This window comes from Leuresthes tenuis, unplaced genomic scaffold, assembly GCF_036924035.1.
Source record: "Leuresthes tenuis unplaced genomic scaffold, fLeuTen1.0.hap1 SCAF_12, whole genome shotgun sequence".
Lineage (NCBI taxonomy): Eukaryota > Metazoa > Chordata > Actinopteri > Atheriniformes > Atherinopsidae > Leuresthes > Leuresthes tenuis.
Window position 1 is genome coordinate 27,035,660 of NW_027325366.1, and position 26,906 is coordinate 27,062,565.

General features: G+C 38.4%; 1 protein-coding gene across 1 annotated transcript in view; it reads right to left on the minus strand.

The window, feature by feature from the left end:
- Positions 1-26,906, minus strand: part of lrp1bb (low density lipoprotein receptor-related protein 1Bb) — a 259,749-nt gene that overhangs the window by 82,834 nt on the left and 150,009 nt on the right. The window contains exons 22-35 of the mRNA XM_072397335.1: positions 23,991-24,191; positions 20,775-21,020; positions 18,642-18,839; positions 17,849-18,053; positions 14,976-15,140; positions 14,446-14,690; positions 10,056-10,187; positions 9,590-9,817; positions 9,249-9,423; positions 8,770-8,864; positions 5,289-5,438; positions 717-857; positions 488-613; positions 199-330 (exon numbers count right to left, since the gene is read on the minus strand). Coding sequence (XP_072253436.1) covers positions 199-330; positions 488-613; positions 717-857; positions 5,289-5,438; positions 8,770-8,864; positions 9,249-9,423; positions 9,590-9,817; positions 10,056-10,187; positions 14,446-14,690; positions 14,976-15,140; positions 17,849-18,053; positions 18,642-18,839; positions 20,775-21,020; positions 23,991-24,191 — 2,439 coding nt within the window. The remainder of the gene's footprint in view (positions 1-198; positions 331-487; positions 614-716; positions 858-5,288; positions 5,439-8,769; positions 8,865-9,248; positions 9,424-9,589; positions 9,818-10,055; positions 10,188-14,445; positions 14,691-14,975; positions 15,141-17,848; positions 18,054-18,641; positions 18,840-20,774; positions 21,021-23,990; positions 24,192-26,906) is intronic.

Here is a 26,906-nt window from a genome sequence, read left to right on the forward strand (position 1 = left end):
GATTATCATCTTAAAGACTGCATTAAAATTTACATATTATTGACAATATCAGTTGTGGGTAAAAGCAGACGGCGTAATTTGACGTCTACAAAAAACACAAAGTTCATTTGATAAAATTTCAGACAAAACAACCTGACAAGCTGTCTCAGATTCATTATCAAATACTGACTGAATAGTAAAAACTTCTCCCTATCATACCTGCATGAAAGTCCACTCCCACAGCAAACAAGGTTCCTGTGATGGGCATGAGGGCTTCACTGATGTCATTTGGGTCGAGAGCGATTCCCCGGATTCCCTCATGGATGGAATACATCAGGAATGAGTCAACACCTAATGAATGAAAGAAAGGCATCTTAGAGGGAAAATATGGGTATTTTGGGATAGAAAATTACGAACACCTGTGATGCATATTTGTTGTTAACGCTCTTCACATTCACAAATATCCTGTATATCCACTACCTCATGATAAGGAAGCTGAAGTTCTTACCTTCACATGATGTACGATCACTGCGTAGGTTATAACCAACAGTGCAGGAGCAGCTGCGGGTGCTCTCAGACGTCGGGAAACAGAGCTGTGAACATCCTCCATTGTTTGCCTGGCATGGATTTCTTCCTGAATATAAAGCAAAAACAGCAAAGGCAAAACAGTAAGGAACTATGTGCGGGAGATGTGTCTTTTGTTGGATGCTTGTTATCTGCTATGTGTGTCTGCTTACCTTTCTGACCCTCCCTGTCATAAACCTTCATGTGAACCACCCCGCTTGTCTTGTTTCTCAGAACCACAAAGTTCCGTCCGTCTCTTTTGGTGACTGTTCCCAGCTGCGCTGATTCGTCGTCTGCCCACCAGAGTTTGCCGCCTGTATACATCAGATGCAGATGATGCATTTTGTTTTATTCCCTCAGAAGTGTATGCATATCACATTGTGACTAAAATAAGAACAATCAAATAAATGACTCATCATCAATTCTGAGTGCATGTGATATGCTACAGCTTGCACTCGAATCCCTTAAGGCGAGCACTCCTATCCCAGAAAGCCCCTTAATAATTGAGGCATTCTGTGGGATGATTTGAGATTAAAGAGTGGGATGCCCTGTCCTCTGCTCTGCTCACTTGCTGCTGAGGATGTGTGCATCTAGCAGCTTTGAATCATCCTTTCTTTGATGTTTGGGAGAGGTTTTTTCTCTGCTATAGCTGTTCCACAAACTTCAACAAAAACAAGAATTTCAATTATGAAGAGAAATTGGCTTTACTGTGATTTCCAAGCACATGTCTACAAACAGATGTCCATGGTCCCAAGGCAAGTGAGAACATGTACTGCAGTTGTTATGCGTCATGATGTTTTAATGTCTGCTCTCCAACTGTCTGCCTCTGTGTGACAGAGGAGAGAGCCCTCCAGGCTTCTGTAGTGCAGGCACCGTGAGCATAAGTGATGAGTGTGTCTCAGCAAAAGCGCACATACACAACAGACTCCTAACCCCAGCACCTCAAGCCCACCACCACACTGTACTCAGAGTGCCCACGTTTCACCTCCAGAGAAAATCTGACATGACAGAAACTTTCAACATGAAGCAGAAAGTTGAAAAGAGTCAGGCGGCTCCTCTTGAAATGGTATAAATATTACATATAAGGCGATGGAGATAATTTTAGTGCTTCTAGAAGGGAACAAACTTCCAGAAAATGCAACATTAGAATCAAGATTAAAGAGTAAAAAAGTGCAAACCTACAAATATGAGATCTAACCAGAAAATGTAATTGATATAAATCATTACAAATCAGATTTTAAAGATTATTCCAATTTTAAACCAACATTAGACTGTGGTGCTATCACCTTTGGATATTCATACTGATATGTGCTGAGTAACAGAGCTATTACTCTGCTAAGCAGCTGCAGCAACCACTCACTAAATGACTGCTTTTGATGCAGTGTCATTTACAAGAACATTTCTTTTTATGCTGTGCTCTATCCCGAGCATCTCTCTTCCTGCACGCAACCTGCTGCAGTGTAATATCCTCCTGAATTATACGTGCAACCTAACCTAAATGAGGCAGACTTCATTATGTAGTTCAGGCATTAACGTCTAAAGGATTTCAGCATCATTCTATTCCTGCGTAGATTACACTACCTTAGTCATTCACCCTTTTTGATTTGTTACACAACAAATCAAACAAACACACAATTCCTACTTGTATTTAGAGCTTTACAATTACACAGGAGTGATAGTGACAGTCTACATGCAGTTTACAAAACATTACGCCCTGGAGGGCAAGCTAGCTGAGATTAGCTTTGCACCTTGTGTTAATTTGATACCATGGAGGGCCACTGGCTAGATGTGATTGCTCGTTTGTGGCGCATCATATTCAATTTCCACTTCAACAGCTAGTTTGATCCAAGGCAAGTCAAGGCTGATTGATCACACACCTTCCAAATGGAAGCCCTCAAGTCAATCCAATTATTACAGAGCCTTAAGACCTGCATGGGTTGACCTTGTGTCACAAACAGCGCGGTCATTACATTATTTTACAACCAGCATGAACCGTAAGACATGTGGGCAAAATGAAAAGTCAAAAAGAAACATAAGCGTCCAATCAAGGCCAGATGTTTGATCCATCTCTAAGTGAATTCATCACAAAACCCAATCTAAAAGTATTGTTTCTGGCTGACTGTTACAGATCTATTGTGTGTAAAGAAGATTTCTTTGTTTACTTGTGATGCTCATTTGGAGTAACCTTAACCACTTCAAACAGGTCTCCCTAATCAATGAAGCTTTCTTAGACCAGAGGAGACAACATGAAACCACTGATCAATTTAATGCTGATTGCTTAAGTCACTGAGGACACAATGGTCCTTAATTACCACAATTCTTTTGATGATACATAACACTGAGAGAAGTGTAGTGGTCTAACACTCAGTGAGGTATTTTAATTCTTATCACTTCATAAGAGTTGTTGCTTATTCTAATTTCTGACATACAATCTGCAAAAGATTATACTTAAATGGTTGACAGCTTAACATCTACCCTGTCTCAATGGGGCCAGTTATCTCATGCCAAGACCATTTAAAAAGCCATTAAATGTGGTTGAATCGGTATGAAATATATATCCCATTCATAGTTGTGCTGCTAATGTTGAAACATAGAGAAATTCTATTTTACAAAATGCAATAAAAAACACAGCACAGTGCTGTTCATTCTACTTTCTAGTTTCCCAAACCTAAGTAAAAATGTTCATTAATCGTGAATGATGGAAACCCGCAGACATCCTTCCAGTGTTTTGGTGTACCTGCTCCTGTGCAGGAACTAAGCCATTAGTCTATGTCACCTCATATTCAAGCTACCATTTGTGAAATGCAATAATGAAGTCTCAAAGGGTACTTCTCCAAAGTCTTAACTGTAAGGAATTCCTGTAAGAATGAGCCAAAAAAGACGTGGTTTTCAGTTGTAGAATGCTGCCATTGAACAAAACAATGTGATTAAGATTTGCCACCGTTATCATTGACCAACACTGTAATCAAAGCTCTTTGCATATAATGACAGATACCCACCTCAAAGGAAGGAAAATGGCTGTCAGGACTAACATGCATCAAAATAGAAAGTATTTATTGTTTTTAACAGGAAATTAAATAATTAGAATGAAAAATAAAAGGAAATTATAATTTACTTGAGAGCCCAATACAAAAATCAGTAGTTCTTTTCTCGTAACCTGTCTTCACTCAATACACATTATTGTAAATAATCTTCAACCCCACTTCCCAGAAAAAGAAAACGTAATGCTGTGTAAAATGTAAACACATAAACAGAATGCAGTGTTTTGCAATTCTTATAAACCAGAATTTAATTCACATAGAACATAGGAAACATGTCAGATGTTGGATGTGAGTAATCTTTCTATTTCATGAAAAAATTAATTAATCTTGAATTTCATGGCAGCATCATGTCTCAAAAAAGTTGGGACAGGGAAAACTAAGTGGTTAAAAAGTGGAAACAACTAGAGGAACATATTTTAACTAATAAAATCAATTGACAACAGGTCAATAACATCATTGGATATAAAAACAGCACCTCATAGAAGAAGAGTCTCTCAGTTGGGAAGACATTCAACTGTCAGCAAAAAACTGTCTACAAATTGTGGAGTCATTTCAGAATAATTCTCCTTAGCGTAAACTTGTTATGACTTTGGATGTCCCATCATCTACAGTACATACAATCATTAAAAGATTAAGAGAATCTGGGGGCCTCTCTTTATGGACACAGTGACTCTTCACATATTTCTTTCAAATGTTCTTACATGTCAGATTATTTAACAAATATTTAAGCTTGTCCTTCAGTAGAGTCTCTCCTGTTTGAAGTTAAGTTTCTTTTTTGCATGTCATTAAATAACTTTTTTAAATGCATGAACACCCACTTTTTTTTCAGATAGAAGCAGTATAGTCACACTTTGTGCTCTATAAAGTACTTAAACACAAATAGACTATCTCCAGTTGACTAGTTTCTGATAAGCATGAGTTTCTGAAAGTTTTTTACTGGATAGCCAGCCAGTACACAGCGGGACTGAGAGTGTATACTGTCAGCCACTGAACAGACAAATATTTGTGTGTTCCTGAGACTGAAAGTTAGACAATTTAAAATGGCTGTGCACATTCTTGCAGTCCTGATTGCAACACATTCAGTTAAAACATGCACATCCACCCAGTCATATTTACATTACTGCTGCCTGGAGGAGTTATTTGATGCTGGACTTAATGTTGACTGTAAAATTTTTCAGCTGAAGGCAAAAGTTAGATATTAGCAGGTATGAGAGGGTTTCAGCACCAAATGAGTGGGTTTTTGTTATTGGCTTTTCAAAGTTTGAATTGGGGGACATTTTCTGGATAGTGTGAATAAAATAGCACGTCGATATGACGTTGATATGTTAGAATATGAAAAGGGCTGCTGAGGCAGACACTATATATCCCATCTAGAATGGACTTTACATGGTTTCTAATGAACTATGTGTTGATGGATGGTGTGACACAATGGATCCAACTCCGATAGCAAGAATCAACATGCAATTAACATCCTCCACCCTTTTCATTATGAAAGGAGTACACAAATCGATCATCAATCATTGCTAAGTTGTTCTTGAATTATCTACTGCTCCTGCGACTCAACAAAAAGTGAAGCACAACATTTGTGAGAACCCCCTAAATGATTATTCTAGAGCCATTTTACTGGTTAAAGATGTAATCTCTTCACATCCTTTGAGTAATCCTCAGCAGCAATCCAATGCACTTGCGAAAAGCTCCACTCACCCATCACGGCAAGAGCTGTGCCTTTGGCTAACTCTCTCCTTAGAGTTTCCAGCACCTCCAAACCGCTGCCATCCAGATTGCACCTGTTGATTGTGCCATTGGCCGAGCTTATCCAGTAAAGCTTGCTGGCAGCATAGTCTATTGAGAGACCTGACAGGAAGACAAATGAAGACAGCACACCAGGTTAGCACTCCGTGTGCAAAGATTTGCTGGGATACTGTGCCTGGCACCAAAATATGGGAGGAATTTCAACATCACTAATGAATGTCATCACCACACAGACAGACAAAAATCAGTTAGAATGGATAAAAAAGTCATAAAGCATAACATCAGCTGTTAACAATAGCAAATTTAATATTAACATGTAACGCTAGCATGGAAAGTGTTAATGGTCATTGAAATAACATTACTGAAAACACAGAGGATTGATGTTTAAAATTCTGCCAATAAATATGCAGCAAGTGCATCCAGAAAAAACGTTTTCACATTTACATACTGTAGTTCCAATGCATTTGGCTGAGTGAGGGCTAATAAAAATGTTTATGTGCTTGCTCATACATCTTTGTGGGGGATCTCTTTTAAAGAGCTCCAGCTGGCATGAAAAATGAACAAGAATGAGAACTGACTGCTTATGATTCCATTTCCAGGCTGGCGCGATTTTATATTCCTTTTTTTTCAAAGAGTATCCCCGTTAATGGTTGGAGCTGAAAGTAATTTCAATTGTGTACCTCTGGACATCTCACTGTCTCCCACCATGTGTTGGATTTATGTCTGGCAGATTCACAGTCACAATGCATCATTAATTTACTCTTGTCCCCAGGTCTACCCATAATCATAAATGAAACTGGTGAAATACGGTGTGCCCTACTATCTATGCGGCTGACAGGCAGAGGAGAATAAAGAAATACAGTGAAGACAAAGCTGCTCCATGTGACTAATGGGGAGTTTGACTTTGAGCTCTTGTATGTAACAACAACTACTAGTAATGAATACCAACTGATTGTTTTTGGTAAATCAAGGTGCAAATGCTCATTTAAGAATGGATTGGGTAAGGACAACGTTTTCTATCAAATAGTGACACTTAACTATAAGCAAAGTACATTAAGAAGTACAATAAGAAATTAATCAGTCTCAAGAGCTCTATATTTCCTGATCTAACAAAAAGTACATCTCAATAACAAATCAGTAAGACAAATGGCATAAATAGCCACATCTAATTAGGTTAACACAAGTACTGTATTTTCTCCTTTACCATCAGATATGAAGACTGGTGGTCCCCAAAGTTGGATGACACATCATCGCAGATATCTTTTAGCAATCGGTTTCCTATCAACGCTTCATAGTACGGGACATTTTTGTAGTTAATATTGCTTGTTTCAGATTTCTTTTCCGCTTCAATATATATATATTTTTTAAAATAACATTTCTAAGTTGTGATTTACAGCAGGGCAAAGTGATGATACAGTAGTTATTACTGCCACCTCAGAGAAATGCTGCATATGTTTTTTTAACTCATTTAGAGTTGGCCCTGTGATGAACTGACTGCAGGTCCTTGTGCAATATTGATATTACAAAGACATTATCGATATCACATAGACATTTCTACTTGATTTGGGACAAGCAAAGGTGTGTTAATGAGGAATGCTTTCCACTCAGAGGATGCTGTGCCTTTTTTTTAATGTTCTGTAACTAACCAGCATGCACAGGTGCACAAGTGAAATCAGCCCTCTTTAATACACTTGAGATTAGCGCCATATGTGGAAGTATTTGTTTATATATAGCAAGCCATATCATCTTTGCAATATTCAGAAACAAGACATTTCATACTTTCCCAATATCTTGCAGAACGAACAATAAGTATATGTACAGTGATTCTAGAGAATGTAATAGCAACACTTGTTCATAGCACAAAGTGTGACAGTTTGACAATACAAGCATAAAAAGACTCCATAACTTTCAAGATTTTCAAGACTCCAATTTTTTTTACATCCGACACATTTACCAATATGAATTCATTCAATGTCCTAAACACTCAATCCATTTTTAGGTCATGGTGGCAACAGTGTAGCAACCCCAGCTATTTCTGGAGAATCTTCAGCAGTTTTGAGACAATCTGGGAAAAAAAAATTCTACATCGCCCCAAAAGGAAGCATGGATGGGCATGCTTAGGTGCCCAACACACTTCAACTGGCTCACATCAATGTTAAAGTGCAACAGACATACTCTGGGCTCCTCTTGGTACAAATCTTGGTTCTAAATCCAGCCACAAGAAACATCTATTTCTTTTTGGCCATCACCCAAAGTTTGTGGCCTTGAGGAGAGGGATGCAGACAGACTGTGAAATTGAGAGCTGTACCTCGACTCCTGGCTCATCATAACCACTAGAGTACCAATATTGTTCCACAAAAATATTTAAAGTGGAGAAAAATATGCTTAAAACACTCTGTTGAATACAGACTTAGTGTAAGGATCCAGAAAGGATGGATTGTGTAACATTAGAGCTTTGCCTTCTGTTGTTAAAGAACAAACATATCATTTTCCTACATTTTCATTGCCATATATCACTACAGCTTACAGGTGCATAATATACAACACCTCCACATCCATGCTGGCAAATACCTTAAAGAATAACCATACCCTGAGTGAGAAAGATGCTGAAGCCAGCAGGGAGGGTTGGAGCCATGCAGCTTAGTTGTAAAGCTTCTTAAAGGCGACAAAGGTGAGGAACAATGAATGGAATAAATTGAGCTGAGGAAATATGCAGTCCATAGTAAAGCCATTATAATTACACTATAATTCAAGAGTACAACCACACATTGTGAATCTGAATTTATGCCATGATGGGCCCTTTCACTTTAAACCAGAGGACTGATGTGTTGATCAAAACATATAGATTTGTGATAATGTACCACCAATAACTTACATTTTTCTTCTAATTTAAATCTGATTTAAATCAAATTATACTGAAAGACAAGTTTACACAAGTAGCTGTGTCTGCCTCAACATCTTTGTTTTTACAAATGCATAAAGGCATTCTCAAATTTGTTATGTTGAATCTTCATATTAGTTGAAATTGGGTTTAAATGCTTACTTATTACTTTAATAACTTCAACTGAATTCAGAGTGAAGTGAACATAGATGAAACATGATTTGTGTAGCAGTACAGCTGTCAGTGCTGTAAAATGTAAAAGTTAATCTTGAATCATCTGTATCCATAACCAAACAGAACTGTAATTTTTCTTTTGTTGGCTTTGTGGTAGGATGGTTGCTGAAAGCTACCAACATGCCTTATTTCAAATGAACCGCATTTAATTCCTCCAAACAGTGGTAGTAACATCATTTAACATATCAAGTCCACTTGAGTAAGTGGGGAAATCGAGATACAGCAAATCATTCAACTGCTTTTAATTGGGTGATTTATGTTGGTATTCATTGAGAGTCCATTGTCTTGGGCATGACGCTATGCAAAGCTTATACTGACCTACAGGATCCCTCTGATTCTGGTGGAGGACTTTGCTGTTACTCCCGTCCATGTTGGCCATGTTTATGGTGTTACCATCTATCCAATAGATTTTTCTGTGTTGTAAAGCATGAAGAGAGTAATGATAATTCAATTAGGAACAGGATATCAGGAAGTTTACATAAAAAAAAAAGTGTATTTTTTTCTCTCCATTTCCTTCCCTTTTAAAATTTTTTTATTAAGACCTGCCAATTGAAGGTAAGCCATATAATCCTCAGGTTTGGGGATTAATAAAAGCATTATTGACTTGAATTGAATTGAATAATGTAGTTCAAACAGACAGCCTTGTAAAAATCTGTACCAACATTTTAAGCTTGTGTAATATTGTTTTTCTTTACAACAAGGCTTTGATCCTCTTTTTGTGCAGGTCAAGGTTACCTAATACTTTAAATGTAAGGTGATGCACTCATGAGGTGCAGACACTTCTCTAATCTACTTACCCCTTGGCAGGGTGCACTACAAGGCACCTTGGCTTATCAATGCCATGGATGATGGACGTCTTGAGGGATCCATCAAAGCGAGCCACATTGATTTGTGACTCGTCATTTTCAGAGCTGAGCCAGTATAAGTTCTTGGAAAGCCAGTCTAAAGCCAGACCCCGACAGTTCACTATGTCTGTAAGGAAGTGCATGAAAAAGCTGTCAAGGCTCTCAGCTATACAAAATAAACTAGCATGGATAATCTTGAAAAAATAATGCATTTTTGAACTTGTATATGAGGGCACATTGCACCTTGCAGTTAATTGCTATTATTTTTATTAATTTACTAATGATAACACCACCTGAAGAAATGATGGTCTCTAGCTGGGTGCCATTGATGAACGCCCGTTTGATGGTTTGAGTTTTGATGTCAGCCCAGTAAATCCTCTCTTCCTGAGAATCATAGTCCACCACCGTGACATCATCAATGTCTGGCACTGTTAGTGCCGTCATGACGTTCATGTAAGGGTTGTCAATGTCCACACCGCGGATTTCAGACCGTCGCACATACAGGAGGAACCTTTTCAGTGCTGCAGGGATAATTAAGCAATCAATCATGTGAAATGAGGCACATTTGCTGATCTCTTTTGTCAGATCCAGGTGAAGGTGTGATAATAGGAGTCTGCTGTAAATGTTGTTGTCATAGAAAAGGGAAGACAGTCATATGTAAAAGAAAATGCCTCTCCTGTGGCTGACATAGTATCTTATGTTTCTATTTTGATAACATAAGGAGAAGGCATGAGAAATGAGGAAGGTGTTCTCGCTCACCAAAGCAGGATTGTTTGTTGGCTGAAAGCTTCATGAGGTGTGGACAGGTGCAGGACGCAGTGCGGTTGTAATTGATGAGACACAGATGCGAACATGGACCACGTCCATCATTCATTTCACATGGGTTCGAGGCTGACAGAAAAGCAGGAAAGAGAGAGAACACTTAACAAAAAATGACAAGCCCTGAGATCTTCAAGAAAAATGACTGGAATTGAAGTGGCCTGAAAGTCTTTGCAACATGACATTTACAGGCCTGTCTGACAGTGCTGCAAAAGAGACAAAGAAAGCATGGATGAAAACAACTGCAATTATAATATCGTTCTTGGTTTTTAACAGCAAAAAGGAGGTGCAGTAAGGCATTTAAGCATGGCAGCTCTCAGGAGAAAACTGAAATCTCTTGCATTAATTTGCATAGGTCACGAGAGTATTCATTAGATAAATGACATTAACATATTGTGAAATGTTTTAGGATGTGTCCCTTTAAACACAAGGGTAAAAACATTGGCTATGGGACAGTAACAATGATTTTGACACATTTTTACTCATATTCTACCCACACAGGTTTTTTTAGATTGTTCTCTGTTTGAACTCATTCTATGGGGATAAGATGAAGGAAAAAAATATAGAAAAAAAACATGAATTTCATACTAATCATGGCTTAAGGGTGACATCTCCTGTTATGCTGTTATTGATGGGTACTAGGATATCCAGGCTGCTGACAGTTTCTACTTGACTAGCACAGCAAACTTAAATAAGCAGTGCCATTACATATATTTATTTCAGAGCTAAGGATTATTTCTATTTCCTTTTATTTTTCACTGTATTCTATTCAGAATGAATCACCGCAGCCAGACTAGAGAAAGCCATCTACAGTTTAATCATTTCCTATCATGCTGCAGTCACATTTCATGCATCAGAAACAACATTTTCTTCTTCCCTCTGCTGTGAATGACTCATGTCAAACAAGCTCATTGAAAGTTCATTTCCCAAGCTCCTTTGGTAACAACCCCATTGCATTGCAAATGCAGCTCATTTAAAACAAAAAAAATGCAACTGTCTGTGCATGCTGAAAACAACACCCAGCTGACTATGTGTGCTAATAGGGAGACATTTTAACTGCACTGCTTTCACTTGAATCATGCTCTTCAGTGATGACAGGCATCAACAACTGAGAAAAGATGTTTGTTTGCTTTAAACTGTCAGATTTATTTGCTGCAAAACAATAAATAAAATAAGCCTATTATCATTACAAGGCCGATCAAATTTAGGGAAAAATCCCCTATGCTCATTCTCGTATCCTAAATCGTATTCATCTTACGTTTGTGTGAAGCAAGCTTTGAATTTAACAATTACAGTAATGCAAAAAAAAAAAAAGAAATCTGACTGATTTGTCTTTGATCTTGTGGCCTCAAAATTGTACGTTTAAAAGTTCTTGCTGTGAAAAAAACTTCTCATGACCTGAAAATGACTTCAGTATGACTAAATCTTTTTCCTCATTCAGTGAATGCATATGCTAATCTTGACCCGCCGCATCTCCACCTGCCAGCAGATGACACTGCCTGCCCCGTCTCCTCCTTTTCTACCCAATGCAATGACCAGTTTGAATTTTGGTGTACTTTTTTAACCACAGAGCAATACTCAAAAAGATTAAGCTAAATTATAAAAGGACTAAAGCAAGTGGAAGTAGCAGAATGGAAATGTATTCTCTTTCTATGATTTACATTATTACAAATATAACAGTAACAGATAATACAAGCCTTTGACTTGACAACTTTATCTGCTGACTTAGTAAGCTTATATTGTAAAGACCTATCACCTAATAATAACCGGGACGGCTAACTTGTAGGGACTAAGCATGAACCTTAACAGCTTTCCAGATGAGAAGCGACACCTGCTTGTACTCAGTAAATCTTTTTGAAATAAGTAAGCAATGGGTGCTAGGCAAGTCAAGATGGAGAGACTGGGTAGCTGAATAGCGATGACATTAATGCTTAAGCTTGAGACTAGTTAGGTCATCTGGCTAACTGGCAAGAAGCCGTCCTGTGTACAAAGAATCTCACAGCTTGAGTTCAAGATTTTCCAACAAAAGTGGGATAAAAACAAAACAAAACACATCATCCACATTAATGCATTAATCCACAAAAAAGGGAGAAAAAAGAATACGGAACATTTCTAAGGAAAATATGAAGGCTTCCATGATCTGATTTTACCATCAGAGCCATAAAGAGAATATGTTAGCTCTGCCATTATTTGTCAGCAAGAACAAAACAGACCAAAAAGCTTTCCCTACTTATTTCTGCTGTCTTCTCTACCGAGCTTTTGCCAACTTCCTCTGTGACTCATGCTACAATAGATTCTCATTTAATTTATAAAGCCCCTTCAAGAAGCTTGGACTGGCTCCTGCAACTTTCTATTCACTTATCACTTTATTCTCTTCTTTTCTTTTTAACACTTTTATTTGAAAGTAAAAAGAGGAAAGTGATCAGGGAGAGAGGGAATGACATGTAGCAAAATGCCATGGGCTGGGTCGCAAATCCAGCCACAACATACCTTTATTGTCTAAGAGTGTATGTGGTATTCTTCAGATTGAAAGTAGAAATCCCCAGTCATAGTGTTGATAGCTAATTTTACTCATGATATGTCTTGTAACACCTTCAAGACAAAATGGCAAGGTGAAAAACTTGAAAACCTGAGGCAGACTTTAAGGGAAAAGATCAAATGCAAACCACAGGTGCAGCTAAGATGAAAAACTGTTAGTCGGGTTGAATATTACACACTGATTTCATGCCAGGCCCTAAAAGAAGAAACAAACTGAAAATAAAAATGGGTGAAGCCTTTAATAACAATTGCAGTACAAGAAATATGGCTGAGATGAATGCATTACTGTGTTGCAAGTGTGCATCAAGATCAACCCCTCCTCAAAAAAAAATAAAAAATTCTACTACATACTGATTTATTTGTGTACAGTCAGTCCACTACCTGTGATAACTGCCAGTTCTTAGATCTGCTTCCAATTAAACCATTTTACCCAATATTTTGTCACAGTAGTGTGTGCCTTTGAAAATTATGTAGTTACAGACTGTTTATGCCACCAGCAGAGCTCCAATGTAGCAGCTGCTAAATAGCTCCTATGACAAGCCCGGTGTTTTTTCTTCTTCCAGTCTTCATAACATCCATCCCTGTCTTTTTCTCTGCCGCAAATGTTCAAAATCTAGTGGAGCATCACATCTTAGGGCACTGGTTATGGCAAGAATGGATAACAGTCAAGTCCTCCAATTTTGAACACTTTTAAGAAGGTTTAGGCGCATTAACTGTCTTCGTTGGAGAAACGGTCTCATTTACTCAGACTTATCTATGGTGAACACTCGTGGGAATGCATATACAGAAGGAAAACAAGCAAATTAAGTTGTTACACACTGGAGAGGCAGCAGACTCACTGAACAGATGTAAACCCGATTACCACTAATGCTCATTTATGAATGTGGTTTACGGATGAAGAAAGCTGAGGGGGATAATGCTGAAACTTGGCAATGCAGAGGATGGCGATCGGGATAGAGATACATCAATCAGGTGGTCTTGGCAAACATGGCCAAAATATCTTATGATCCAGTGTTTTATTCTGATGGATTTCTTTTACAAATTAATAAAAGAAATAAATACATTAAATAAAAAAAAATAAAATCAATTTCAAATAACCTATTTCTGGGAAAAAAAACAAAAACAAAACATAAGTTAATTGAAAACAAATCAGTGCAATCCATTTTAAGCCTGGCACTATATCTTGCATTCTGATCTGCATATCAAGTAAAAATTGGCTTACTTATATAGGCATCCTGTCAGATAGCACATCAGCAATGTATCTTTTGTGGTCAGAGTCTTGGCTTACTGAGCGTGGAATTGGTTACCCATTCCACTGTGACAAGATACATATTCAGGGACCAATATTAATGAAGCTTTAGTATTGCCTTATATGTTCTGTAATCACAACACATTCTTCTCATTACTAATCTATTTGCATATTGAATATGCTACAATTATTCACTGTCAGATATGGTTTTTATTCTCCAGTTCTCTTTATTCACATTCAGCACATTAAAGAAAACCAAAATAGCTTTAATGCAGTGGCATGAACTAATTACAAGAATTTGGACGTTAAGAAAAACACATTCAAAGGTAGCATTAACTTAATTTGGGTAATTCTCTGCATGAGCACCTTTTTCTTTTAGACACATGCTGGTTGACTGACAGCCAAAATGAAGGCAGAGGCAAGAGCTGACATTAGCTGTAGACTGCTTTATTTTGTAATTTCATTTTGCAACATGAGCCTGATTTTTGCAATGAAAGACAACACATCCCACATCAATATCCTGCAGTGCAAGACTGTTCTCACCCTGTGGTTGCCTGCTGGGGTGAAAGATCTGCAAGTCAAAAGGCTGAGCACTCGTTTTCTGGATGACGGTGACGTTTTGGCCTGTCCACTTATTAGCTCTTGCCAGGGTATTTGTCCTCCAATCCGTCCAGTAGACATTGCCTCCAAAGAGAGATACAGCAAAGGGATGGGACAGGTATTCATGGCCCCTGAGGATCTCGATGACCCCACTACCATCATAGAGTGCAGAGAAAATGGCATCGGAGCTGTTCAAAAGAGACCAACACCATATCAAAGTTTAAACCACTCTTCTAAGGTGCTGAAAGACAAGACATAAACTATTAAATTGTTCATGACCCACTTAAAAATAAAGGTGGCCTTTTTTTTTCCTTTTTTTTTAGATCTCTAAATATTACATGTGCTGCATAATTTAATGCTCACAAGGAGAATGAGAAGTTCAGCTATTCTTGAGGGACTGGTATCCTTCAGTTCAATATCACACTAATGCATGTAAGTATAAATGGTTTTGAAGACAACATGAAATTTCTGACCGTGCATCTGTCCAAACAATCCTTTTTTCCAGATGATCCAATGTGAGTCCATTAGGCCAGGCCCCGATCTCCATATCCTTAAACACAATGTGTCTGCCGCCACCACTCATTGATGCAGCCTCAATTCTTGGGAAAGTAGCATCCCAGTCAGTCCAGAAAAGGATCCTTGAAATAGGGTCCAAAGGCAGAAATTTGCATTGATCATTATCTGTCTGTTGTCTCCTTTAATTTGAAATGGCAAACAGCAATATAGTCAGTGTAATTACACCTAATGAGCACTCTATTTGCAAAAGGTAGAATGCTGATAATCAAGCTACTGTGTGTATCAACACTACCAGTGGCACAGATGACTGTCCAAGAACAGCACAAACGATCCAGTGAAACTCTTAACATCTGTGAGAGGCCTGGAAATGGGAGGCCATCTGTTTTCTTATGACTTTTCACAGCCCACCGATGCCTGAAAATGAACACTACTACTGATGTGACCATCAAGCATAGACACCTGTGCGATGAAGCAAATGCACTGCTATTATTTAATTAGGGGCAGAGAAGTTATGGTCTTGCTACTCCACGTTTTGTGTCTTCTTGCAAATCAACTTATAACTATGCAAATCCCACAAGGTAGCATTATACCGTATTTTATGAGATTGTACTTTTTTTTAACAATCATAAAAATAAGATAATAAAAATAACTGACCAACCTTTGAGTTTGTCTCATAAGCCTATAACGATATATATATATATATATTTTTTTTTTCCCCCAAAATTTGGGTGTCATTTGAAATCTTTCAATCCAATTTGTGAATCAGTGTCAGCCAACTTTGTTGACTGCCAACCTAAAGTTGGTTAGCTGATTGGGTAGGTTTCAGCTGTGGAGATTGGACATTTGCAAAGGAGCCCAATTAGCGTTGCATCATTTACGGTAATATGACTCTCTGGCTTGTCAAGTCTCATGCACATACCAGAAGACTCACATACCATATGGGTCTCTTGCATGGCCACACAGACTATTCTAAGTTTTCAATCCGATTTTGAAAAATAACTGCCCCTCCAAATGTCATCAACAGCATGATGACTCTTACTCCACCAACATTGCCTCAGTACAGCCATAGTCCCCGAAGTCATCTAAAATGAAGGATAAAATGGGTGCTCGAGTTTAAATCGCACACCGACGACAACGAAACCGTGTTAGGAAGAAATATCTCTGTCAAGATCAATAGCCTTATTCACTTGATAAGGCCTCTCTGATCAATGACCTTCCTTTGAGTGGATTCAAGTAATTAGATTAGAATTATTGCCCTGTAATGGAAATGCGCTTTAGGCACCAAAAGCACCCATTAATCCTACTCTGTAAAGCCATGAAATGTACTGTAGTCATCCTCCCAAATGCAAAAGAGTATTATGGGGAAGAGTGCATGAGGAGATTACTCTTCTCTTAAGAGTGTCAAATTGATTTTTAGAATGTCTGGGTTTTGCCAAAAGTGACCACCGGGTAGTTTTCAGATACATTAAGCCAAAGTAAGCACCTTATGAAAAATACTAGCAACACATCAACAGTAGAGAAAGATGGTCCTTTGGTTTTGTTTTTTTGTTTTAACAGCCATAAAGGATCTAACGCTGACGCTGTATTATATTGTATAATGAGAAAAAGCTAAAACCTTCATACCATCATAAGATCAGCTGTTGAGAGTACGATGCAATTTTGTTTAAGCTGATTCTCATTTTTAGAGAGTATAATTTTCCAAAATTGTTAAATGGAACATTACTTAAATTTTTAGGGCACACGTGAAAATCTGAATTATGAAAGTCCTACTTCATATGAATCCTGATCTCCTCACCCCCAGCTCAAAAATCTAACCCATCTCCACCCTGGTGCAGTGACCAACGAGTGGAGCCATAGTACTGTGATGATATTGGGGCATGTGGCCAAAGCAGATGTGTTGCTACAAAGAGGTGACATTGAGTCAGGGCAGTCACATCAAAGTGCTTTTACTCTTCCCTACCACTACATTTTTAATTTTTTTCTTTTTCAGCTCCATGATTTTCTTTTTTCCTTGCACATAGAAAACATTGCTTTCACATCAGTAGCTGTCATAAGAGAGACAAAAATAACATAACATTAATAGTATGAAAAAAAGTATCATCATTTGGTTGACTTTAGGTGACAATGGCATATACTGTGCTTCACAGTAACTTGTATCATCTTCTGTGAAAATGCAGCACAATAAAAATAGTTCAAAGCTTGATTTAAACACTTTGCTCTTTGTCCCATGTAAGTGTTTAAAATTTAAAAACTCTGAATGGAAAGTTCTAGCTTGTCCATTGCAAGGCTAAATCAGTCATGTGTTAACTAGTCATACGTGTTACACTGATGACAGCATCAGAGCAGACCATGAACCTAAGATACCCAATTAGAAATGTTGTTAGTGTAATCACAACACTGAAATAAATGCTGTGTTTTCACACACACATCTTTCTACAAACACTCTTCATGCATCTCAGTAGCCTTAAACAATAACATGATTTTGAAACTTGTGGCCCAGAGGGGAATGATTCAAATAAGAACAAAGCATATCTTGGGCTTTTTGTTCAAAGGTTATAGTATTGTCGAGCAAAATTTGTGAAGAACAAGACTGAACAGAAAGCTCAATATTTTAAGTCAGAGAAAAGGCTGGGGGCATTAGCTACACGAGTTGCCTTTATTCTGGAGTGAAGAGGAAAGCCTTTTTTCTAATACATTCTATAATTGATGCCTTAATGGACCTTAACACACCAAATCTGACGCACATGTGATAAATACAGGGAAGTTGGACTATTTTCTATTACTTTCAGTGCCTAATGATTAGATCTGCTACCAGTAGTGAAAAACATACCCCTGTCCTGGGTCGAGAGCAATGGCCCGTGGATGTTCCATGCCTCCTGCAATCAGTGTAGTGCGCATATCTCCGTTAAGCTTGGCTACCTCAATCTGGTCCAAATTGCTGTCAATCCAGTACAGTTTCCCCGTTATCCAGTCCACAGCCAAACCCTCTGGGGTGGCCAGGCCATGCTGCACAACCACTTCTATTCCCGTCACCCCTGAAACAATATTGACAAGACAATAGCATCACTCTCTTGGACTGACACATTTTGCAGTCAATGATAGAAACAACTACAGATCTCGAAAAAATTCACATAAGGGAAAAAGTAAAAACCAAGAAAAATCACGAGGTAAGCTATTTAGCATTAAATAACTTTGCTTTTGTCAGGGTTCCATTAAGCATGGTGAGTGGGTTTTTCCATTATATTTATAATCCAAATGTTTACAATTATTGCCAACTGCCACCCCCAAAAATACAAAGACAATGAGAAGTTCTGATTCATGATTGTACAGGTGGTGGTTGGTCCTGCAGTATGTTTCAACGTTGGCTACCTGAGATAAATTTTCAGGGAGAGACAGTATCAGCCTGCTGTATCAGAGCTGAGTGTGTATAAAGACAGCAGAATAAAACAGAACAGTATCACCGTGAGAGCCTTAAACTTCCATTACAGAGGCTGTGGTAAAAATGAGCAAGATATGAAACATCGTAGTCAATACATCACAGCACAGCATAGCAGTCCCCAGATTTTGAACAAATCTTTATATACATTGGAGTCCTTGTGTGTGGCTCCTGTGTGTTTGCATACCACCAGACTCAGAGAGCCTCCCTCTGTAGATTTTATCTTCCACTACATCGGTCCAGTAAAGGAGAGTGTGGTTAAAGTGGAAGTCTAATGCGATGGTGTTCCTGAGTCCTGGCACCAGCAGGCTGTAGTCTCGCTTATGAAGGTCTATTCTTCTGATCTCATGCCGGATCGAGAAAATGATGAAAGCCTCAAAAGGATCTAGTCAAAGAGAGACACAAGGATAACAAATATTTTATTCTGTTTCTGAACTGACAATGTGCATCATCATGTTCCATTCGACTAATATCTTAAAAATTTAATTGAGGTTCAGCAATTTGAGCCCATGACACTGGTTCACCTGCTGCTTGTTGCTGGATTGCTTTTGTTAAGCACTAACCACAGCATGTCGGTAACACTCTGCCATGTCAAAGGTGGTCAGATATTTTTAAAACATCAACTTTAAAACAGACTTCTTGTTCACTTGCTGCCTGATACATTAGCTTGAGAGAAAATGCTACCAAAAGGAAACTTCTACCTTACACATATACATCGTTTTCAACCCTCAGTTTGATATCAATAATAAAATAAATTCCAAGGTCCTGTATTGTCAAAACATTTGTGTTATATATTTTTATTGAATGTTTTTAAAGCTATCATTTCAACAGCTTCCACAATGCTGTTTTATGTTTGCTGAAATTGTTTAAAATATGCACAGACGCACATTATATGATTAGTGGAGAGGTGGCATGTACCAAGTTTGACACAGCTGATTTTTCACCTTGTTTTGCGTTGCACTCTGCAGTTTCACTCTCTTGAAGGACACCTTGTGTCTATGTATGTGTGCTGGTGGTGGCGCGGGTGGAGGAGGGGGCCAGAATGACTTGGGGGAGATTTAAGCTACAAAAGTTATTGGTTACGGAAAGGCAACAAAGCTACTTGTTTAAGATCTGTCTCTTTTAAGGCTTATATGTCCCAGGGTCCGCATCAAGTTGCTCAATCTAGTGGCAAGTCATGAAGCTGGTAAACAGTGCCTGCATATTACACCTCTACAGCCTCAACTGCTGACCGAAAAAAAAAAGTTCAGTCCTATAAACTTTTAAAAAACTGACACATGTACAATTCACACAGCCTACACAGAAAAACAGTATTTTTTAAAAAAAGCCTTTTTGCAAGCCTTATCTGCAGCATTCTACTCTAAATCGCTCTTAAGGGAACATAGCTGTTTGTACACAAATGTAATTAACGTATTGTCCTTGCTTCAATGACACATTCCAGTGTTGTTACCTAACTCGCTGCAATGCTTCATGTGAAAAGATTTGTACCAACAAATCTTTTATTGCTGAGATGTGAAAAGCAAAAGGAGGGGATTTGTGCTTGGGATTTCACAAGAAAAGTAAGTTAATCTGTTCAAGATTAAAATGGGATGTTTGTTTGTATGCAAAACTTGATATATGATGAATCTGTAGTGTTCCGATTAGCTTTGAGAGAAAGCTGTGCATCTTTTTTCTGTAGTAATGTATGATTAGAGCTGCAACTGCCATCAATCCTGGAGTGAAAGAAAGAAGCAAGTAATCAAAACGAGGTCCATAAATCTGAACGTGACAAGCCACCAGCATGCGTTTACTATTGTAATTTGAGCGCTCCCAAGCACTCTCATCAAATGGGTTATCTAGTAACTGCAATTAGAGAAGTGGGAGTTTGAATTTGATACTATTCCGGCAAAGCATTCATGTTGTGGAATCAGGCCTGGGGTAAATATCTGCACAGCTGAATGAAACATCAAAGCGCTTTGGTTTGGGGCGACAGAATGTGTTTCCTTCATTCAGCAACAGTGCTGATAGATACAGACAGGACTCAATCAATGCAATTTGAAAAAGATTGACTTAAGTCTACGCTAAACCAAAATTTGTCACTATTTGTATGGTCACTCCTCCACCTTTTCACCACTAAGAGACATAAAACCCTATTTTGCAGTTAGTCTCTGTTGTAAACAGAGTCAATCACCAACACTGCAGCAACAGTAGCAACTCAGAATCAAAGACAGTCAAGGTATAGTATGTCCAAGGATAAAATCCATTCTTACTGATAAGCGAAGCCTGACCCACCAAAGCCTGTGGAATCTGTAAAATAAACATTAAAAAGCATGGCTGTTACCTGTACTGTGACAGCTGTCTCCATCTGAGTCGAGCGTCCATCCGGGATAACAGGAGCACTTCACAGTGGTCTTGTACTGCTCGCACACCTGGCTGCACTTTAGGTGACGGCTGCAGTAGTCCACCACCTCACACGTCTTGTTGCTAGAGTCCAGGTGAAGCCCAGGGGGACAAGAGCATACAACTCCTTTCCCTGGTGCCACGGTGCACTGGTGACTGCAGCCCCCTCTGGCTACAAGACACAAGTCTGGCATGAAGAGATGGAAGACAGTATAGAGAAATCAGTATAGAGAAAGGAAAAGATGAGTGATTTTACAGACAAATTGCATTCAAGTATAAAATAATGAAAGCACACCCTCCTTTGATTGTTGTTGTTGTCATGTGTTATTCATCTGATGTATTCAGATCATTTTAAAGGCTGTTAGGAACCAGGTTCTTTCTTTAATTATTACTCTGATTACTGGTTACTCTATTGCAGATCCATACATTTTTCAGTCATTGCAAAACCTAAAAACAATTATTACAGTATAATTTCTGCTTGAGCTACAGGGAGAGTATAAGACAAGCAAAAACAGCAGAAAGACAATGAGACAAAGGTTCAGAATGAGCCTTTAAGGCATTTAAAGTTTTCTTCACTTGTTATCTTAAAAACAAGATTAACATTGTGCATTCATTTTTTTAAAGGTGATATAAAAACCCATTTTTGATGTTTTATGAAAAAAAAAAATCAACCAAAGATTTTCTGTCCTGCCCACCTGAAACATGTTGCTGCCAGGTCAAGATGGAAGATAAATACTGGTGAAAACACATGTGACACAGCATTTTATTTCTTCCATGACTGAGATTGCTTTTTCATGCTGAAAAAGAACATAACTGCACTCTTGTGATAAAACACAATGAACCATGTGCTCATTGTTGTTAATAAGGGATGTGAATCCTGCTGAACTGGTGCAAATCAAGGAGACCCTTGAGGTCCCTGCAAACACAAACTAATAGTCTGAGAGGAGCCAGAAGCCCACTTTTAAGTCATGATTCCACTTGAGCGTCCCGCAGGAACTCACTGAGGCTTGGTAGTGATGCTCTAGAAAATGAGCCTCCATGTTTACACTGCTCACTTTAACAGATTAAATGGCTAAAGCTAGTCACACGAGAGCCTTTTCTTCCCTCTGAAGGGCTTTAGACAAACAGTCCCACATTTTCCATTTGTGGGAAAAAAGATTTTCTTCATGTTCTGTCGCCTTCGTCTCTGAGAGGTCGGATATCGGTTACATGTCTTGGTCAAATTTTCTGTGTGGGAGGTTGGAGATGGACTCCACTGGGAGACTTTCTATATTTTCAACATCCCATGATAGAGGATGAAAATTGTAAGTGAGTGTTCATATAGGTGCTGTGGGGTTCCTCAGCTTGTAACAGGATAACCACTTGAAAAATGGGAGTGGTTCTCACACATTTATTCTTTTATTTTAGCATAGCTGGTAGTTTTCACCCTGTGAGTCTGTGTATGTGTGTAATCATTGTAAATTTGTGATCTTAGAGACACCTACTGTAGCAGGAGCTGGTACGGTATCAGGTGTTTACAGTAAATATCCATGTGTGGAAAGATTTTCTCAACACCAACAAAAGGTAAAGTAAAAAAAAAAAGTATGCCAGCTTCAAAGGCATGTCCGGTCAAACACTTACATACATACTAACTTGTCATGAAACAATGGCTACTGTGTACTTATGTATCAAAATGTCAACATGCTGGCAGGCATTGTGGCCGGTGTGATCCATTGTATCTATTTTTTTACATTTTCTTGCTTTTTTCTCTCTCATTTTTTTCACTTAAAAGGGATTTTATAGGAACCACTGCTATAATTTTGGCTATAGCATATTCCTCCAAAATAGAAGTTAGTGAGCTTGAGTTCAGTTGTTGACAAGTTTTGTGTCAATCTGTTTTTTTGGTGTGTAATAAACCCAGTATACATAATACATAAAAAATGTTTTTCGACACTAAAAACAGGCATAATGTCTAGGTTCCACATGTCAGTACACTGGTCAAAGAGTCTGTATCAGGGTGCATGAAATCCCTTTTGACTATCTGAAACAAACCTCACTCTTGATGAAGACAAGCACATGCTCAGCCATATCTGCAACTGAAAACTTCTTATCCTTGACACTCTGCTGTCAGCTGTGGTCCCCTTCTGTGATCTGAAGGGTCTGCACTCTTCAGATCAGAGCATTGTGACAGGCACCAGAAGTTCTTAGTCCTAGACACAGTTTGTCAGTCAGAACTGAAGAAGTCTTTCAGATGAGAGGAAAAAGGTCTTCAAGAACCAAGCGAAGAAGTTCAGTTGCCTTCTATTCAATTTTAAGTTTCTTTTGCACTTTTGGGAAACGCCCAAATAACTTTATTAAGAAACAAATTAGGCTTTTTAGAGGAAGGTGTGGTTGGCAAATGTGGTTGAGGGATCTAATAAAAGTGCCTGAAGGTGATATGATTTTTAACTCAAGCTTAAAGGTGTTCTGTTCCACATGTTTCACCTTGGATATCTTTCAACTTGTCGCAGGTCCTGTCACTGCCTGTTTTCTTTGGTTTCACATACACTCTAAGGCCATTTAGATACTTTTAAAAAAGAAACTAAAACCTGGTTATGGTTGTAAAATATGAAAGGTTACAGACAAATGCATAACTTGGTATGAGATACACCAGGGAATTGTGTAGCTATATCAAAAGAAGAACTTACACACTCCATGTTTTCACTGTGTACAAAAACAGTGTAACCTGACAGGCTACAGGAATCACTTGAATGTGGTCCAAGCATGCTTCTTCCTAAGAGAGTGTTTGATAAGCTTCACATTGGACAAAAGTTGTTACACAGCCCAGCAACATAAAGCTCCAGAACAGCTACAGTATCTCTTCTTGGCCTGCTGACAAGACTTACTTGCTTGCAAAGGCAAACCCCTCAAATGCCTTTGGGACAGATTGTAATGGGATCTCCTTCAACAGTCTCCTTCAACAGTCAACAGTGAAAACCTTGTGGGAAGCCTTCCCAAAATATTGACAGCTGCTAGCAGCCAACAAACCAATTGTGGTGGAATGAAACTGTCATATATGGGTCTGCAATGTTCTCTAGGCCCGTACTGTCAAGGTTGTAGGTGTTTCATGATATAATCCATGTTGCAGGATAAAAAAAAAAAAATGAACGCAAAACAAAAAGACAAGACGAGACATTACCACAGATGGGTCCTTCGTCTGAGCGGTCAGCACAGTCTACTTTGCCGTTGCAGATCTTATCAGGTGTGAGGCAGACAGAGGTGTCGTTGGCACAGTGGTACTTGGGTGGCTTGCAGACAGCAGATTCACATGACTCTTCATCCGATCGGTCCTCACAGTCAATGTCTCCATCACAAACCCAACTCTTTGTGATACATTTGCCTGTTGAGCACATGGCAGAGTTAGATTGGCTTTTTTAAGCATTTCCAGAAGCACTCACAAGATTTTTTAATCTCTATGACAGTTCAGAAATAAAAGTTTCTTGCATCCATATATCAACACCTCATACCAGCTGTCAATCATGTTGGTGGAGGACTGGTGATTTGGGCTTTTTGTATTTGGCTTTGATGAGAGTGTAAAAATGTGGATGAATGAAATCCCAGTTCACCATCGGAAACAAACCATGCTCTGAATGAAGGCAGGCATGTGTTTATCTGTATCTGAGATTCAAAAACTTCCAATTCTTTTTACTCTACCGACAGGAGACAACCCTACTATGATCAAAGCATTGTGACAGGGATGAGAAGTTTTCAGTACCGGACACAGCTGAATACGTGTCCAGATACAACCTTTTTTTATTCAATGATCTGGGCGAGTCCACCATGATCTTTGTATACAAGAGCACTCTATAGTCAAATGTGAGTCCAACAGTTAAAGCTTAGCTGTAATTGAGTCGTGCAACAGGACAATGATCCCAAATACAGCAGCAAAATCTACAAGAGAATAGCTGAAAAGAAAAGAATGAAGGTGTTGCAAAGGTTCAGTCAAAGTCCAGACTTCAATTCAATTGAACTGCTGTGAAGAGAGCTGTGCGTGAACAAATACTAGCAAACCTCAATAAGCACCTTTCTAAAGAAGAGTGGACCAAACTTTCTTCACAACAAAGTCAGAGATTGATAATGTCATACAGAGAACAACTACTCATTGGTTATTTTGTACATTTGAGGATGCATTTACCTAATTTTAAGATATGGCAAGTACTAATAGACATTTTATATGTAAAAGCTTATAACTGAAAGAGGGCTTACTCTATATTTCACCTAATTGTAAGTGTAACCATTGAGGTGGTGAAACAGAAAACATCTCAGACGATGGATTGTGTCATCATTTTTCACACTCTTAAAGGTAAATGTGCTATCGCAGCATACAACAATTTAGATTTTAGATTTAGATTTCTTAAACTAATGTTCTACTAAGGCACAACTTCTATGATCCCCAAATGGTCTAATGACAGCATAGTCTAGTGACAGTTTAGTCACATCCACATTATAGATTTATGCTCTAGACGTTTACTGTCATACAACTTCAGTTGCATAAATAACAGTGAGCCTTTCCTTGCATGAGTATGGCTGCAACTAGGACCATTCTGATGTTAAATTTTAGGAAAACTCTGGTTTGGTTTGTGTTTGTTTGATTAGGAGGTTAGCCATTTGTGCAATTGAATTAACCTATCTTAATCATGGCAAATTTTATCTTGAATAACACAAAAACCCACAGATTCACTCAATTAGTTTTACGAGTGTGTGGAGAGGGAAAAACATAATCTTACCGAGTGATTGGGAGGCACAAAAAGAAATAGCACTTCTGAGAGGGTTTATTCAATATAACTGTTATTTTCAAGGTGGAAAATTAATTTTTCATGCTCTTTTCAAACATAGAAAATCTTCTTAAATATCTAAAAGTTAATCTTTAATTTATTAGAACTGAAGCATATCCACTGATGGCTCTCCAACAGAGCTGGTTACTGTTTTTTACTTGAGCCATTCCACTTGAAGCATGAGACTTCATTATAAATAATACATGTATACACCATTACAGCTCAAGTATTCAGAGGATATTTGCATCTGTTGGATTCTTCCACATGATATTGTTTTCCATTGCAGAGGATTCTAGGGTATATGTTAAATCTCAATACTGAATATTACTGAATATAGCAGAATAATATGATACTTATTTTGGTATTATTTGGGACGTATCTATTTGTTTTAACTAACCAAATTGCCTCTCATTTAAATCTTTCTGAAAATCCTCTCTGTGACCATCTTATTTCATATTGTACTGTTAATTTATGTTTAGCTATTTTGTTTGACATATAATTTTGGGTCGTGGAGGAAAAGGGTCCAGGAGGGAAACTCAGATATCTCTTTTTTCAACCCTGGTCCTCGGGACCCACTGCCTTGCATGTTTTTCGATGTTTCCCTCCTCCAACACACCTGATTGAAATGAATGGCTCCTTATCAGGCCACTGCAGAGCTTGATGATGAGCTGATCATTTCAATTAGGTGTGGTGGAGGAGGGAAACATCGAAAAACATGCAGGGCAATAGGTCCCGAGGACCAGAGTTGAAAAACACTGTTGCTACGACTGCCATGAAGGCTTTGAATAAACTTATCCAGTACATGTGAAAAACTCTCCTGGAGATGTGTGTTGAAGACCTCATGGACAGGGTCCTCCGCCAGACATTCACAGTTGACCCTCACTACTCATTTTGGTTTACCTGATTTGTCGAGCTGTCTCCCTCACCACTGGACTCAGGTCACTACCAGGTGATAATCAGTCTCTTCACCCCAGTGTCCAAGACATGCGGCTGAAGGTGTGATGATAACACTACAAAATCGATCACTGACCTTTGGCCAAAGGTGGCCCTTTACCAAGTACACTTAGAGACCAGCTAAAACAAACCATTTTCCTTGGATAAGCAGAGGAAAATGGATGGATATTTCATTTAGTCTATCCTACATGCTCCTTCCCCAAATAGAACTGTTTGTGTGTTTGTTTTAATGACTTGGTTTGTTGAGCACCACATCAAAAAGAAATGTTTCTGAGAAATTATATCATCAGCCCCAAAGTTCCTTTACATACACACACATACATACA